The following is an 18,411-nucleotide window of genomic DNA, read 5'->3' as shown; positions in this document are numbered from 1 at the left end:
GTATATGCACGTGGACAAAATTTAGCAGTTTTTTTAATCTTCGTTTGGACTACACCAGCTCTGTGAATATAAAGTCCTAAATGTCTTCAAAAATATCCTGAATCTATTATTAAATGGTAATGTGTTTGCATAACACAACAGTTAGAACACTTAGTGCAGTCATTTTTTCATTAATTGTTAATTATTTTTTAATGTTTACATGTTATATAGATGGTAGGAACTCTATGTAAGGGGCAATTGCGGTTGCTGCTAATAATGAGGACACAAGGTAATTACGACATTTGCATAATGAATGGAAGAGGTATTGGTACGATGGGTGGTGGCATGGCAGCTTTGACTTGCAGAGTCAACAAAAAAAAGTAAAAATCTCTAAGTACATTATTTTTTAAGAATACCAGGAGTGCCTCTAAAAAAGTAAGTTGCTGTCAAATGATGCAAATATAATTTGCTACTGACTGTAAGCACAATGTAATGCACAATGTTTTTTAATTTTTTACGTATTAATATCATTATATTAATAAAACTTTTCTAGTTGAACCAGCCTCGTCTGTCACTTTTTAGTGCTACAAGCGTTACTTTTCCAGAGGATTGCGGAGGGGCCTCAGCAGGGCTGAGGCCATCTCCTCCCTCCGGGCACAGGCCGCAGCGCCCTGCAGCCGGAACTACATTTCCCAGCGTGCCCCGCGGCGCGGCGGCAGGCGGGCCGGGCGGAGTGTGGCGCCGGGCTGGTCGCTGAGCGGAGCCGTTGGTTCTGACAGAAAGCGGGCGACATGGCTATGGGGCGCCTCGCAGGGCTTCCTTCCCTCCCGGCCGCCACCCTTCTCCTCCTCCTCTTGCTCCGCTGCGCTGCCGCAGCCTCAGTCGTGCTGCGCGGCCGCCTGGCCGAGGGCAACGACAAACCCATCGTTGGTAAGGGGCGGCGGGGGCGAAGCAGCGGAGGGGAGGGGGTGGCGGTCCCTCAGCTCCCGGCGGCCGCTCCCCGGGGATTACCGGCCGGCCCAGGGTAACGCGGCGGCCGAGGGCTGCCTCGCACCCTGCCTTCGCTGTCCTGGGGGAGGGAACGGCTCCTACAACCTGAACCCTGCAACCTCCAAACCCTGCCGGTTTCTGTGTGGAGTGAAAGGCCTCCCGGAGCGTAGGTTTGGTTGAAGCTTCTATAAATAGTGTTGCGCTGTGCATACTTTGTTTAAAAATCTTAAGATAACTATAACTTATTTAAGAGAAGGTGTAGTACTAAATAGTTGAAGCAGGGAAGCCGAGTCCTAGTCAGATAATGTGTGTTTATTTGGTACTTTGTGACTAGGCGTCGTAATTGATGCCCTGTTGTCTCGGTGTTTGTAATTCTTTCAGGCAGTAAATGTAATACTTTAACCTGGCATATAGGAAATCAGAGTTTAATTTTTCTTTTGGTGCATAGCATTGTCTGTTTGTATAGTGCTAACTTTCTTTCTTGGACTCTACAGGGATATTGTCACAGGAATGTCACTTTGAGAAGTTCCACAGATTTGGAAGTTCTTATATTGCAGCTTCATATGTGAAGTTTTTAGAATCTGCCGGTGCTCGAGTTGTGCCAATAAGGTAGATTTTTATATCCTTACAAGTGGGTAATAATTATTTAATGTACGGGTATCATCTTAGGGGCACAGAAAGCAGTTGTGCTGCTTTTCTGAGTGTTTAGAGCTCCTCAAAGACTGTTTGAAGATACCACAATTTGCAGGGAATTTTAGAAGTCAGAATAAAAGCAGACTGGAATATGTAATTTTTAATATTTCTTCTTATGATAATAACCTTTATTTGAAAAATACTGGGTTTTTTACCTGTAAAGTTAACCTCCATAGTTTGCATCTGTGGTTTTCGAAGTTAGCGATATTCAGTCTAATGTGTAGTGCCCCACAAACACACATATATATATATACATATACGTACTATCTTTTGTCACATTCTGTAGTTCTAGAATTCAAGTAATGGAGGAAGGCTATTGGTACTCCTTGAAGAAACGAAAATCCAGTTCTGCGCAAACTATGGGTCACTACATCAAGTGTTGTTGTATTTTGGTTGTTGAGTAAAAAGTAGCAGAGTAAGTAACAGAACTGACAATACTTCATACCCAACAGTTGGCTATAAAATAGTAAATGCACTGAAATCAGATGTTAAAATGGTAACTGTCAGACCTTAAAAATGATAGTAATGCAGCTGCAGAAAATCACAAGTCCAATAAGAGTACCAGTTAAGTGCCTGAATTAGAAGCCAGTGTTCCTCACGGAGCTGGTGGAGCTTTCAGAATGTTTGCTGACCAGGAGCTTCATTGATGAATGGAGGCTTCTAATTCTGGCAACTAAGTTAGATGCAGCAAAGCCAGATGCTTTGAATATACCCAGTGTATCAGTTCTGCAGGAGTGTAGCCGTTGTACTGGTTTGCTAATGCTGACATCTTTCCACCTCTCAACTATATCTTTGCTGAAGAATGGGTGTGATCCACTGTTTGCAGCTCTGCCCGTCTTGGGAGTCAGTTGGAAACTGGAGTTGCCAGTCTGCAGGAAATAATAACGATGCCATTCATGTGAATGTTAAATTTAACAAGTGTCTGCAAAGGGGTCTCAGAGTACCTAATCCTGAACTGTACCTGACAGGGCCCTATTTTCAGTCTTGTGGATTGAGCTGTTTCAAGTGAAATGTTTCATTTTATTTGGGTCTGCTTTATTCTGTTTAAAGCATGCTTTCTACATATTTTTTGTGTCTCGTGTTTCTGTTCAATAACGATGATATTTTTGTGGTTAAATATGTATATTCCATATGTATTCTGTAACTGTTTTCTTGGTGTTTCAGATTAAATCTTTCAGATGAAGAATATGATAAAATATTCCACTCTATTAATGGGTAAGTTTTGAGCACTGATTTTCTGTTGAAAGATGTGATAGTTCTGGTTTTGAGCTCTGCTGTATTCCCAAGAACAGTGTCTTTCTAGTCTCTTGAGAGGTTGTGCTGAGCGCTGCAGACATGTAAATATGTTCTAAGACAGAGAGTGGACTATTTGATCCGATGTTAGTCTACTGCCTTTCCTTCCTTGAGTAGCACGTGTCAGATAATCTGCAACAGTGCCAAGGCAAATCTTGGCATTCTCCTGTGCTTGTTTGCAGGCAGACAGAGGTGGCATTATAGTGGTTAACAGTTTTACAAGTGAAGTAGCCTACTTCCTCTTTGTTAATTTTTTCCTCTTCCTCATTTGAGCAATCACTTTAATTTTAATATTTAATAGCACTTGCTGGGTGTTTCATCCCTGTTCCTACCCTTTCTTCCCTCTTCCAGTCCTCTCCATATTTCCTCTGTCATAAAAGTTTCTGATTTCCAGTCTCTTCTACCCTTTTCTCTATGGGTGCTTTCTCTCTTGCTACTTGAATGGTCTGTCTTGCCAGTTGTGATTCTGTGGCTTAGGTCTTTGTTAGACAAACATTCTAACTTTTCAGCTGACCTATGGCAACTGTCCACTCATGTGTTCTTCCTACATTTTAAATGTGGGATAATGTGATCTAACTTAACACATCTTAATTGTGGACTAAGCAAAGTCAAAACCTTTTATGTTTGCCTTGTGCTAAAAGTGCACTTTAGAAGAGTTAAATCAGCTGATGCTACACTTCACAGGCTTGGTTGTATGTGAGCCCATAGCATGTGATTGGGCTACTTGTAGTCATGAGATGAGCATCTTAAACCATGAATATTTTTGTTGAGCTTATGCATATACTAGAATGTTAATCAACATGGGTAGAACTTGCAGATTTGGACCTGTGGCTGTCTGGGAGAGCATTGTCCTCTTATGCTTCACAGCATGCCCTGTACAGTAAAATGTGGGTCATTACAGTCTTGTGGTATAAGCAAGTGTAAGACAGTGACACTTTGTCCCCTATGGCTCCTCATGTTGGAGACAAAATGAATCATTTCATCCCTTTCTCATGGCTGCCAGCCTCTCTTTGGTTGCCAGAAGGACTTTCACCAGTGGGGTCTCCCATTCTTTCTATCTCACCACCTACCTCGATGCAGAAGAGGGTGTTAGGCAAGTAGATCCAGTTCCTTATCCTTCTGTCTTTGCAGTGACTGGCAGTTGGGTTTGTGCTATGTAGGTGGGTAAGGATGGTCTATATTTCTTCTTGTTGCCCTCCGCTGTCAGCTAATGGCTTCCATAAAATAGCTGTGTGTGTAAATAACAAATAAGATCTCTGGAGGGAAGGACTTTCTATTCTGTGGAAACTTAGAATAAGAAAGAGATATATTGATCTTTCATGTTGTAAGACCTTAGGTGCAGGTTCTTTGCAGTTGGAAATTATTTATTATTAAACGCCACCTTCTTAAAATAATGAAATTTACTATAGTAGAGGCAGAATTTTATGAATATAGCAATGTACTCCTGAGATAGCCTTTGAAATTCACAGTGAACGTCATCAGCTCTAACCAGCTAGAGCTACTGGAATACAGGTAGTTGCATTTCACTCTGCTTATGACAATGTCAAGCCATTATCATTCCTGCTTAATGGGTTACTTCCTTTTTGCATTAGCAGAAATGACAATTGTTTTTCCTAATTAGTATTGGACAGTTTTGGTTTGAATAAAAGGAACAGGTGAAGTGAATTTTCCACCACTTCCAGGTAAGGATTGCCTTATTTGTCTAACTAGATCTCTGTAGAAATCTATAGCCTGTTTTGAAAATACTTCAGCTGTATTCATTTTCTATATTGGTACTGGAGAGTAATCTGATTTATATTTTTGTGAATACTGCTCTACTTTTCCACCAAATACTTGGTGGCTTTTGCATGATCCTGTGCATCATTCACCTTAAAATAAACTGGGTTACAAGAGTTTAAACGCACACTTGCTCTCCAAATGCTTGGGATCATTTGAGATTTTAGTTGTTTCTAGCTGCCTAGTATCTTACTGATACAGGTTGCCATTTCCAGAGCACAGGAATGTAGAGGAAGTCCTTCAGCCATTTTGGTAAAAAATCAGCAACTGATGGATGTGGTTTGAGTAAATCTAATTGAGGTTCTGCTGCAGTGGGTTAGGGAGTGTTCACACATTCAGTTCTGTTGGTTCTGTGGGTACTGATCCAGTTACAGCCAGAAGAGACTTCCTTTATTTCATGTTATTGTCTCTGGTGGTACTTGATTACTTTCCATGTCATCATGTGTACATGTGAAATCTCTGCTAGACTATACTGAGTCTTTTTCTTTTGTGGTGTTTGGGTTTGAGGAGCCACACAAAGAATTGCCGTTGCTGATTATTTTTTTGTGGTGGAAAAATATTGTGCACTATTTCTTTGAAATTGTCTCTGAGATTGCTTGGTCGTCTTATTCTATGCTAGACCCTGTGTGACCAAAGGTTACGGCCAGATGTTTTTTCCCTTTTAATGGGAGCTTTTTGATCTGTGTTGTTTGCATGAAGAAGGTCACTCTGCCAGGGCCACAATTCTTCTTTACGGAAATTGAACAGGATGAATTAAGATTGGGGCCAGGATTTTAAAGTGGTAGGGAGAGCCAGCTAAGAGTCAGGACAGGATTTGACGGAATCATGGCACGCAACCCTTTTGTGAACAAGCTGAAATTTCTGTGTTTTGTGTATTTTCTGTTTACTCTCCTCTTCCTTACATTGCATGAGGCTTGGTCACTACTTTGTGATGGTAACCATTTTCAGTAGAAGAACGCTAAGATTTAGGATATGATTCAGTTAAAGACTTAGACATCTGAACTTAGCTGTCTAAACTCACATAATTAATTGAGTGCTAGTCTTTTCAGCCAGTGGAGCCTACAGGGCTGTTCAACCTACCGACCAGTTAGGTCCCTGCTCTAGAAAACCGATTCGAGTCTCGGTTGACTTTTCTGACTAGATCCCTGCTGTCCTTAATGGAAGCTTAGATTTCTGAAAAGTAGGTGTCTTAACCTAGACCTGAATCCTACCCTTAAAACCACTATCAGACCTTTCTCTGTGTACATTGTCCAGGTTTTAGTTTGATCACCATTGCTAATCAGATTCTTGGATGTTGCCTTTCAGGGTACTTTTTCCAGGAGGTGGTGTGGATCTTAAGACTTCGGAATATTCCAGGGTCGCTAAGATATTTTACCACAAGGCATTAAAGGTAATTGCTAAGGAACAGTCTGTTCTTGTTATTGTCACTGTTCAGAGATCAAAATGACAGGGAGGCTCATATTTTCATAGTTTTCCATTGGCATCCAGTGTGTTAACTGTAAGCCTGATAATAAGTAGCTCATTGCTGGCTTCTGCATAAAGAATCATTTTGTATCTTAAGATTCAGACTCCTGACACCCTCTCCTGTATATGTTGTGTCATGGTCTTAAACTCCTAAGTGCTTTGGGTGAGAACAATATCGTTTATTCATTGTACCTGGAGCTTTATGGCTGTGTGGAACTTGCAATAAAGTAACAATAATTCCTTCCAAAAGCCCAGAGTATCCATTGACATTAAATGTTGAGCAAAGGTGTACATAAATGTGATCATTTGTAGAAGTCTCATGACTAAAGTTTAGACTCAGATGGAATTCTCTCAAATAAACTCACTCTCAAATAAACCAATTTACAATGATACAACGTTGAGACCTCCCTTCACAGCTAGTGAAGGCCTAGTGAAGGGCTTCACAGCTAGTGAAGGCCTCCCTTCACAGCTATGTTACAGCTAGTGAAACACCTTTATTCTCACTTATCTATAAGCAGATTTAAATATATCTTTGGAGGTGCAGATGAGGGATCTACATTAACATGTTATACCCTTTTACCTATTTCTTTGCATTGGTAACTGTAAATATAGCAGATTTTTAAAGTAAACACTAGCTTAATTTATAACACAAAAAAGGTGGCAAGAACACTTGAAAGATTATCAATTTTTTTTAATATTTATATGATCATTAGCTTTATTAAGAAAAGATTGAATTTCTGGGAAAGCTGTTTCTTTCAAAGAACATCAGGAAGGCTCTGAATCCTTATTGAAGATTTAATTCTCTTAGAGCATAAGAGGTGGGTTTTTTCAGAATAGTAATCAACACATTTTGAAGTAAAATTTGCATTGTGGAAAGGAATGGAGATTCACTGAGCTTTGTATACAATCCTTATGATTTGTTAAGGATCTTCTGTATTCAGATTGAATAAAACTGTAAATTTTCTTCCTTTTTTGCTCTTTACTGACTTTATTTTATTTTCAGCTAACATTGATTAAAATTGTCACAGAAGTCATACTTTGGAAAACTTTGCCCAGTTCTAGAGGCAGTTATGAGTAGTGCTTAAACTGTTACCATGGTAGAAGCGTTCGGTGGCAGTGAGGAATTCCTCTTCTACCCTTGCTGCTGACTTTCCAACAGCGGGCAAGGAAAGTGCAGGCAGTGGCATTCACAGGACCAGTCAGCTGTTGCAATTCAGTAATTAAGTTTCCTACTCTTCAATCCCCATGGCACCAATGTTGTTATCTTTTGTCTATCTTTATTAGTGGTGATTGTTAGTCTGTCGCCTTAAACCTGAATCTTCCAAAGACTATCATCTCACTTTTACGTAAGACAATGAATCTCATCTCTTTGAAACTGCTCGCTGTGTGAAGTGCAGTCTGTGTCTTGGTATTCAGTATTGGGGCGAGGGTTTTTGTGATTTGAAGTACTATTATGAAATTAGGTTGACATTTCACAATGATTAACTGAATTGCTTATGTCATAATTTTATGATCAGAGAGGCAGGTTTATTAGCTGGTACGTGTACTTCAGGTGAGTGAAAAGCAGAAAATAATTTTCAGTTCATCATAGGTAACCCTTACTTGTAAGTCGGGGGTTTTTTTCTGTGTTATTTGTGATGATTGTGTGTTTTAATTTTCATCTTTTGAGACTTAATTGGTGCTGTAGAATATTGGTAGTTTTACTAATGTAAGGTAAGCTACGATAGTCAAGAGTATATTAGCAGGTACAGAGTTGACTGAATTTTATGGGTTTTTTTTAAATGTATGAGGGTTCCTTTTCTCTTTGTTTTCAAATGTTCACAATGAGAAATGAGTTGGTCTGGCTCTGCTTTAATATGAATAGAGGATGTGAAATGCTGATGCCCGTCCAAGTCAATAGAATTTTACTAGCTAGGCAAAAACCTAATGAAATACTGTTTTCCAGCTTTTAAATTAGTTTTTAAATTGTGATGTCTTGGGTGTTGTTTAATATATGCTTAGCCTCCAGGCTAGTGTTTATTAAAAAATAAAGCGGGGGAGCACAAAATGTTTACGGTTCAGTTGTAATTGTTCCTAAACTGTAGTCTATTTTTTGCTTTTAGTGGTTTTATTCCTCATTTTCATGAAAGACAGGCAGCGAAGTTGCAAGTCCTGTGTCTAGCCATGCATGACGGGTGGGCATGAAGAATCTGCAGTACTATTAGCCTTCTTTCTGTAAATCTTCCATGTTTTGCTCTGAGAAGAAGTAGTTATATGGGCTTTTATTACCATGTTATCAGTAATGCAGTAGGGTAACATTTTTATTCTAAGCCTGTAATTTCAGCTTTCTCAAAAATGGCTTTTGAGCAGCAGTTCTTTGGGGGTGGGAGGAGGTGTGGTATGCATAACTTAAAAATGTTTAGAAACAAGTTAAGAAAGACTACTCAGATTTCACAAAAACAGGAGTTCTAAAACATCCCAGTCTCTAACATGCACTTACTATCAGGAATAAACCATACAAAAATGCAAATTTCCACTGTGTATGCACTGTGCTTAGTTAAGTGTCAGGAAGCTAGTTGTGTTCTCTTTTTGCTTTCCTTTTCTCCTTTTTGCTTTCTCCTCTTGTTGTTGCACTTACCTGCCAATTTTTATTCTTTTGCAAATGATTGTCACTTTTTTAATATTGCTTAAACTCACAATTTATCTTTCTGGAACACAGGTCCAAACCTGCTATTTAAAGAGGCATATAAGTATGTCACGTAAGACCATAGCCATGCTAGTAATAGGATTTATGTTTTCTTAATACAGATGGGTGGGCATGGGCATACGGACATTGCAAAGGGCCCTTGCTATGTGATCGTAACGCACTTCATATAAAAGTATGAATTGTAATGAATAGGCTTTCCCTCAAAATGGTCACAGATTGGTTTGTGTCCCTTCTTATGACTGCATTTTTTATAGAAATGTTGCCATTTTATGGTTTCTGCTTAGGCTGCTCTCAACATTACTTATTTGTAAAACAGAACAGTCAATATCAACATTAGGCTCAGTTTACTTCAACGGACATGTGTGTGTCCCCTAGCCTTCATATTTTAGGAGAAAAATTAAGGGAGTCTATTTATTTCAATTGTAATTGAATTGTTGCAATTCCTCTGGTAGCAATTTGTACTACTGTAGTACTTTTACTTCTCACCTACACAAGAGAAACCAAAGAGTAGGAAGTTCTCTTCAGTCTTCTTTCTGTAAATCTTCAGTACTTTTTCCTTATGTTGTTGCTTTTTATTTTGAAGGCTAACGATAAAGGAGATTATTTCCCAGTATGGGGAACATGTCTTGGACACGAAGAGCTTACGTATCTCACAAGTGGCAAAGTTTTACTTGTTAATACCAAGACAGATGGTTTTGCACTCCCTCTGAACTTTACCTCAGGTGAAAAATCCATTACATCTCATGTCTGAGTTTTGCTGAGAGGTGTTGTGTTTTGTTTGTGATAAATATGCAGGGGTGCATGTTTGGGAGGTTTCTGATTATTATCTTGTTAAATTCTTTCTTATTAAGTTGCCATGACTGTTTTTATAAAGTCAGTGCAACTCTATCACTTCTAAAGCAGAGATGTGAGCACAAGCCATTTGAAACCAACAGCAGTCAGCAAAAAACACAGTTATGGCTCTTTGAGTCATTTGATAATTTGGACCTACAAAAATAACATGGGTTTAGGTCCCTTTTTGTTACTGACTTGAACAAAATTCACGGGTCTAAAACGTATCAAACTCGGAGAGCAGGTGATTTTAAATTTTTCAAATTGCATCTTTCCTAATGATGAATATTAGCATTGCTGTCCCACTCGTACAGTACTGAAATCAGAGAGATCCCTTAAGATTGAGCTGTGCCACTCAGCAACACTGGTAAAATGTGGTCTCTGTTGATACTTTGTCCTTTAATTTGTGAGTAATCCATCTGCTGACCATGTAGCATTCACAAATTCTGTTATTTGTGCTGATTGTGAATGGAAAGGTCACTGAAATGAGTGGCAAAGAATGATGCTTATTTTAGTAAGAACTTAGGTAGCAAAGTTGGGTCCTCTCTGAGTCAAGACTGGATGACAGTGGTAACAGCATACTGGAAACCTGTTGAAGTTATTTCACTGATTTCCTTGCAGCGTATTCTAAAATCATACTTATACTACAGAAAAAAGTTTACTTTAATGCAGTATTTTATTAAATTTGTCTCCTGTTCAGTATTAGTCCATCTGTTAGCAGCTTGGGTAATGGACAATATCCTTTTTTCATTTTTCTTTGTCATAGCTGCAAAAGACAGTAGATTATTCAAGAATTTCCCTGATGATGTATTACATGCACTTGCTACTGAGCCGTTGGCATCAAACTTTCATATGTGGAGCCTCTCCATGGAGGTATTTGATCATTTTATTTCCTAAACACAATCACATTGGCTCTGTTTAAAACTAGATATAAATAAGCGAATAACATATCTTTTTTTTTTTTTTACCCCCCTCCTTATCACAGAATTTCACAAAGAATGAAAAGCTTCGTAATTTCTATAATGTTTTGACCACTAACACTGATGGTGAAGTGGAGTTTATATCTACCATGGAAGGTAGGAAAATGAATTTCCTTTGTAAACTGTGACTGTAACAAACTAGTTCTTTAGAGATGTTGTGGCATTGATGTTAATTTGTACTGCAAGCTTGCTGTTACAATAGCAGGGTGAGCATCAGCCCTGTCAGTGCTCTGGCTGTGAGGAACATAATCTGTTTGCAGGGATATTTTATCTTTTGAGCACATATCTGTGAGCCTAATTACCTGCTTCTCTCACCTGCTGTTCCCCTTCCAGATATGCTGTTACACTTTAGCACTGGAATATTCAAGTGCTGTGATTTGAAGTATACAACACTCGTTCTGTAGTAGTTTAATCCCCCCGCAGTGCAATGTATCGCACCTTGCTTTCTGTCTGTCTGCTTATGCTTGTGTTCCTGTGACGCCCTGTATCCGTTTGCTGTACGGGAAGAGCAATTCAGGGTGCTGAGGTAGGGGCAACATCCATTGTTACTTTAGCAGCGATACTGGTAATTGCCCTCCTCCAAAAGCCGTTTGCATTACTTATCTTGTGTTGCATATGTTTTGCACCAGGCTTGCTCAGCTCAAGAAACAAGATAGCTCTTTAGGGAGCGGTTTATCTTGTTCAGTCCACTACTAGCAGCTCAGCTAAGACCCAGCTGTTGGCCCGTGGTATTCTTCTGTATGGCATACTGGCTGTCCTCCAGAAGAGAAGAATAGCAGTTTGATCAGAAAACCTTATTAGGCTAATGACAGACGTCTCCCTTGCCTGCAAGCGGTTTGTCACAGAGCAGTCATCCGCTGCTGTGCTGCTGTTCTCTGTAAGAGAGTTAAGGACTGGCTTCCCCCTGCGTGTATCAGGCCTGGCACAGAGCAGATAGGAGCTGCCCCTGGATTGACTGGGCCTTCAAGGAGATCCTAAGACTTGGGTCTGTCCCATGGAACTGCTAGGGATATCCTGTGTGGCTGTGACTATTGTATGTTAAGTGACGCTGGCAGTAGATAGGAAGTTTTGAGGCTGATACACTTGTAACATTATTTTTTAGTGTGTATATATATATTAATTCTGAAATGAATAATCAAAAAAGCGATGTACAAAAATCTTGCATGGAATGAGACCCTTCTTTTACAATATCCATTTTTTTCCTTCGGTTCTACTGTGACTTTAACAGAGTTTCAACTTGCTGTTTAAGCTTTTGTGAAACTGTTGGTAAGTGAGGTATTTTTGTAGCTCATCCTTTGAGTTTCTTTTGTAGTAAGACAAAGCACGTAATTCTTAAGGCATGGACCTTGCTTATGTGCTTTGTGTTTGTTGCAGCATACAAATATCCAATTTATGGCGTCCAGTGGCATCCAGAGAAAAATCCTTTTGAGTGGAAGAATTCACCAGGCATTCCACATTCCCCATCAGCTGTAAGAGCAGCATATTATATAGCTGACTTCTTCATTAATGAAGGTAAAAAGTTTATTATCTATAAATGTCATTTTTTGGAGTGGAGCATTAGTGAAAATCTTTGAAGACTACAGACCTCTTTTTCAGCTGTCAAAGTTCAGTACCTCTTACTGCTTTCTGAGAAGATTACTCTGCAAGCTTTATAGGCTTATAAAACTTTATCCCTTAAAAAACAAGGGATACTAGAAATAGAATGGCTTAGTAAAAGTGACATCAAAAGGCCAGGCATTCCACAAACTTTTCAGTGGACTGACTCAAAAGGATTGTTTATGCTGTGACTTTCTACCATTTCAAATGATCACTGTAACATTTTAGCCTCCCTTGCACAAAGACAATTAAATTAAAAAAATACTCTACTCATAATTCCAGAGGTTTCTTCTGTTCCAACCTGAGTTACAGTCGTTCGATGTATTCTCAGTTTTGCTTGCAAAATATATGTGCCAAGATTATAAATACTGCTTGGGCCGTATATGGATGTATCAAAGGGGTGCAATATGGTGCCCATAGTTATATACTATAGACAGCACAAGAAGTTTTTTAATTTTACAGAGCTTCTAATTTGTTTGTTTATAACCTAAGAAGCTGGAAGTAACTAATGTGTAAAATTTTGATAATTTATGACACTTCTGGTCTATTTGCTATAAATAAGTAGGATATAAATACAGGAGTATTTGAAGGGATCAAACCTACTTTTTTCCTTTATTTATACTTACTAAACCATTCTGCTGAAATATCATTTTCATATTTTAAATTGACTATTTATGAAATTGTCTTACCTGATCGATTTGGACTGTGAAGAACATAATCGATAACTTAATTGAGTTTGGTCTCTAGATTTGATCTCTAATCAAAAGAATCACCTAATTGGAGGAAGCAGACAGTGATTTAAAGAAATGCAACTTGTGCTGACCTGGTCAGTGAGAAGGTAGAGATAAGTTATGCTTTGTACAAGCTCAAGCTCTTCTTTGCATAATGTAGTCCTACTCCCCTTCGCCAAAAGGTAGCAAAATCACGTAAAATTCCTTGTCAGTATCCATAAGCTTCCTGTATTTTAAGAATTTTGATAGGGTACTTACGGCAGACTAAGACAAAAATAAAGGGGAAAATAGGAGGAAGTACAGTATGAGTCCATTTTTTCTTTTGTAGTCTAATACTACAATGCAGCATGTTTTCTAGTTTTGTTTGCTACGTTCTCTAGTATCTGTCTGCACACAGTATATCACAGAATCACAGAATCATATAGGTTGGAAAAGACCTTTAAGATCATCGAGTCCAACCATAAACCTAACACTGCCAAAACCACCACTACACCATGTCTCTAAGTACCTCATCCAAACGTCCTTTAAATACCTCCAGGGATGGCGACTCAACCACTTCCCTGGGCAGCCTCTTCCAATGCTTGATAACCCTCTCGGTGAAGAAAAATTTCCTAATATCCAGTCTAAACCTCCCCTGGCGCAGTAAGCTTGCTCAGGCCATTATCCAAGTAAATGTGGCAAAATAAATGCCAACTCTGCTTGTAAGTCCTGTTGAGACACAGTGCATGTGAGTTCTTTTATATATGTATACATATATAATGAGCTTGTGCATAGTACCACAGAGATGTCTCACTAGCTTTTGGATGTACATGTCTACCCCCCCATCTCATATACCAAGTTACAGGTTATTCTTCTTTACCTTCCCGATCTGTGTACAGCTGCTCCTACCGAGTACTTGATATCATAACATTGCAATGAGTAATTGATGTTTTTAGCTAACGTAAGGCAGAATGTATTCCTTAACTTTGAAAATAAACCAGGGGCTGAAAAACGTAAACTTTTTTCAGCTGGCAAAAATGTACTCATCTATGATCACTTAATAACTAAACAAACCATTCTACTGAAATATCATTTTCACATCCATCCATCATTAATTTTAACTTGTGTAGAGTTGCCAACATGATAAACCAGAAAAGGATTCAGTTTTTATTGTCCTTGCCAGCACAGTCCATGCTAATACTGCAGCTTTCAGTAGGCTGATATTCTGACGCATTTCTTTCAGTATTACAAGTACTGGTATCTCTGGTAGATACTGCCAGTATCTTATGGATAAATATTTTTGTACAGTCTTGGCTTCAAATTAATAATTACATTTCTCCCTCCCCAGTAATAAAATATGCTGTAACCAGCTTTCTGAAGATGTGTCTTCACAGTTCTTCACATACAAGTTACTGTAATTCCATTTGCTGTTATGCTACACAGAATAACTTACTTTGCCAAGAAAGATACTGTCAAGGAGGTGTGGTGGGTTGACCCTGGCTGGACACACGGTGCCTGCCAAAGCTGCTCTGTCACTCCCCTCCTCAGCTGGACAGGGAACATAAAACATAACGAAAGGCTTGTGGGTCAAGATACAGACAGGGAGATCACTCAGCAATTACCATTATGGGCAAAACAGACTCGACTTGGGGAAATTAATTTATTACCAATCAAAATCAGAGTAGGATAATGAGAAAATAAAAACTAAATCTTAAAACACCTTCCCCCCCACCCCTCCTTTCTTCCCAGGCTTGACTTTACTCCCAAGTTTTCTACCTCTTCCCCTCAGTGGCACAGGGGGACGGGGAATGGGGGTTGCGGTCAGTTCATCGCATGCTGTTTCTGCCGCTCCTTCTTCCTCAGGGGGAGGACTCCTCACACTCTTCCCCTGCTCCAGCCTGGGGTCCCTCCCATGGGAGACAGTTCTCCATGAACTTCTCCAACATGGGTCCTTCCCACCGGCTACAGTTCATGAACTGCTCCCGCGTGGGTCCCTTCCATGGGGTGCAGTCCTTCAGGAACAGACTGCTCCAGCGTGAGTCCCCTGCAGGGTCACAAATCCTGCCAGCAAACCTGCCCCAGCATGGGCTCCTCTCTCCACGGGGCCACAGGTCCTGCCAGGAGCCTGCTCCAGCGTGGGCTTCCCACGGGGTCACAGCCTCCTTCAGACATCCACCTGCTCCAGTGTGGGGTCCTCCACGGGCTGCAGGTGGGTATCTGCTCCACTGTTAACCTCCATGGGCTGCAGAGGGACAGCCTGCCTCACCATGGTCTTCACCACAGGTTGCAGGGGAATCTCTGCTCTGGTACCTGGAGCACCTCCTCCTCCTTCACTGACCTTGGTGTCTGCAGGGTTGTTTCTCTCACATATTCTCACTCCTCCCTGGCTGCAGTTGCGCAGGTTTTTTCTCCCCTTCTTAAATATGTTATCCCAGAGGTGTTACCACCGTTGCTGATGGGCTTGGCCTTGGCCCACGGTGGGTCCATCATCTGGCTGGCATTGGCTCTATCAGACATAGGGGGAGCTTCTAGCAGCTTCTCACAGATGCCACCCCTGTAGCCCCACCGCTACCAAAACCTTGCCATGCAAACCCAATACAGGAGGATAACTGTAAAGTGATCTGTTGTTTTACAATGTTTTACAGCCCGGAAGAGCCTGCACCATTTTCCCAGTGAAGATGAGGAAGCAAAAGAATTGATTTATAATTATAGTCCAATTTATACAGGAACATTTTCTTCATTTCAGCAAATCTATTTTTTTGATTGAGTATCGTGTCAAAGGTGCAGTGTTGCTATTTATAAATGGAATTATTTGCCAGCATTGTGTAATTAAGCTGATATAGTGCACTGCACGTGACAGAAAGCCAGAACAGTTCTCTTCCTTTACAATGATTTATCCCGTGTTTCTTCTGCACCGTTGGACCATTAATATAAAAATTTACATTCAATAACATAATAATTGTCTTGGATCACACTTTAAGGCAAGCTACAGAAAAATGCATTTTTCTTCCAGGGAAGAGGTCTTGATTATGCTTGTAAACTTGAAGTAATCATGTTTAGTACAAGGAAAAACACTGTATTCATATGTTCTAAAATATGAGAGTTATCTTTGTAAAATGTTGTGGACTATGATAGCGCTAGAGGCTTAGATACATTGCTTAGTAGAATCCTATCCTTTTCAAATGATTTAACAAATGAGACTCTTGGGTTTGTCATAAATATGTGTATGTAACCAAGTTCTTGATTGGGACTATTTTGTCATTTGAAAAATTGACCAAAATAGTAAGGAGGCATGACAGCAAAGAGACATTTTTGGCTAAAAAGCATGTTATATCCCATTTGTGAAACTGTTTCTCTTGTACATTCTGCATTGTTTGGAGTGCTTATACCTTGTGAGGCCTACATAAATCAGTGCAAACTAGATGCAGTGCAAACTAGGCATTGCAAATATCAGGTAAAATAAGTAAGTTTGGAGGGCATAGTTAAGTGCTGATTCCACTTTCTGCTCTTTTCAACTTCAGTTTTATATATCCTCCAAGAATTTGTCTGAGAGTAACTGGGGTCAGCAGACAGATACGAGATGCAGACATACGTTTCTCTGTATTTAAAAGCACATAAACCCAATTTTTTCTTTACATAGTCTGACTTTTCCTGTAGCTACTGGATAGAATTCTCACTTTGAGTCAAGAGGTAGTTTGCCATTAACTTAGTAAAGACAGTAGTTTCTTTCTGTCTTCTTGGGTAGTTTAATGCAGCTAGAATTCAAACAGCAGATGAATGTATATGAGAAACCCATTAATGTTGACATAATGTGATAATACCAGTTGCATTCAATACACTGTGATACCTTTTTTCTTTTTCTTTGCTTTGCTTTGCTGCATACTTAGTGAAAATTTTGTTCCGTGGTTTTGTGTGGTGTCCAAAAAGGAACTAAGATGAGACAATCAAATATAAGTCCTCTATTGCACAGCTTCCAAACTCTGTTAACATCAATAGGGATTTGGAGTTTACAAAGAATTCAGGTTTATACCTCAGCTCTGTTTTGTAGTACCTTATACTCTCAGGTACCATATCTGAATAAAGCTGGTATGTTTCTCAGGTTTTTCAAGTAAAAGACTTTCTAACTTGTTCTTTATCATGAAACAACTGCTAAGAGAATGTGAAACGCATTAGTTAAAAACTATAAGGAAACATTAACTGTGACTGCCAGAAAGACACTATCAGGTAATTACAAGCTTCAGTATGTGATATTGCAGATTACTTCTACATTTGTCAGATCAGCCAAATTCAGTAAATGGAACTCATTTTTAATATAGGTGAATTTATTATATTAACTATATTAGCTGACTCCTGACTAGAACGAAGTGTAAAAAGAGGATTATGCTCTACAGTTGAATATAAATGTAGCAGCTAAGATACTTACAAACCAAGTCCAGTCTTCTACTTGTTCAGGCTAAGTTCTTTGGAATAGCTCTAAGAATTTGCCTAAATAAGGAGGGCAGGATTTAGCCTTAAAAACAGGGATCAGTCGTGCAAGTGAAATGTCTGGTAACTGCCATGGTAGTAATTAGTTCCTAAGTGTGTAACTATAAGGAATATTGTGTGTAGTATGATGAGAGAGCAGTGTATTTGTTATGAACTTGTATGTGTCTTTCCTTTATATCCTTTATCTTGTAAAGCCTTATTTGATGTTATCCATGATTTTTCTATGATACATGAAATAAAGTTTTATTCAAGCAGATGTGTATTTTTGTTCTCTTTTAGATACCATGGATAAAGCATTAGCAGTCATTGTCTTTTTATTTCCATCTGTGACAGTCACAAATCAGGAGGCTACTGTAACCTGTGTCCACTTGGTATGGTCATGTCAGCAAGTCAGGGTCAGGATAAGTGAGATCCATGGCCCGGCACAGACATACCTACAGCACAGCTCAGGCAGGGACCCATGCCCAGGGCCTGAGCTTAAATGCACTTAAATGCAGGTGCTGAGCCAAAGGGCAGAAGCTTTCAACAAGGCTGCTCACAGCTCTCTCATGCAGCCTTTTCACAGCAGGCTCGTCCCAGGTGCAGAGGGTCAGAGCTTGCTTGTGCACGGGCAGCCAAACCCCTGCGAAGGTGGGAAGGGGTTGCAGAAGCGGTGGGTGCTCTCAGGGCTCTGCGAGCTGTAAGCAAAGCAACTGCTGTCTGCAATGTCCAGTGAAATGAGAACTTCTGTCTGTTCCTTGTAGTACCTGATGTCTTCCATCAGGTTCTCCTCCAATCAGAAGCAAACTATAGGAAGCCAGAACTGGCTAGGACTCACCCAACAGAGGGTTTAAAAATTTGTTTTAAAGAACTTTCAGTAGACCTCCTCTGCTCTAAGTGATTTACAATATGGTTTTTCATTGCTCAGACAGAACTTCTAAGATAGTTT

At 39.7% G+C, this 18,411-nt stretch overlaps 1 protein-coding gene across 1 annotated transcript; it reads left to right on the top strand.

Annotated features, from left to right (window-relative positions):
* Positions 1–699: 699 nt before the first annotated feature.
* Positions 700–17,737, top strand: GGH (gamma-glutamyl hydrolase). Its single transcript, XM_075494723.1, has 9 exons — positions 700–909; positions 1,464–1,578; positions 2,827–2,877; positions 6,037–6,121; positions 9,465–9,603; positions 10,479–10,585; positions 10,698–10,788; positions 12,067–12,204; positions 15,644–17,737. The coding sequence occupies exons 1-9, from the start codon at positions 771–773 to the stop codon at positions 15,763–15,765; spliced, it is 987 nt and encodes a 328-aa protein (XP_075350838.1). The 5' UTR covers positions 700–770; the 3' UTR covers positions 15,766–17,737.
* Positions 17,738–18,411: the final 674 nt, after the last annotated feature.

Source organism: Mycteria americana, chromosome 2, assembly GCF_035582795.1.
Source record: "Mycteria americana isolate JAX WOST 10 ecotype Jacksonville Zoo and Gardens chromosome 2, USCA_MyAme_1.0, whole genome shotgun sequence".
In the NCBI taxonomy this organism is placed as follows: Eukaryota; Metazoa; Chordata; class Aves; order Ciconiiformes; family Ciconiidae; genus Mycteria; species Mycteria americana.
Note: the sequence above shows the minus strand (reverse complement) of the source record. Positions and strands in the feature narration are given on the sequence as shown.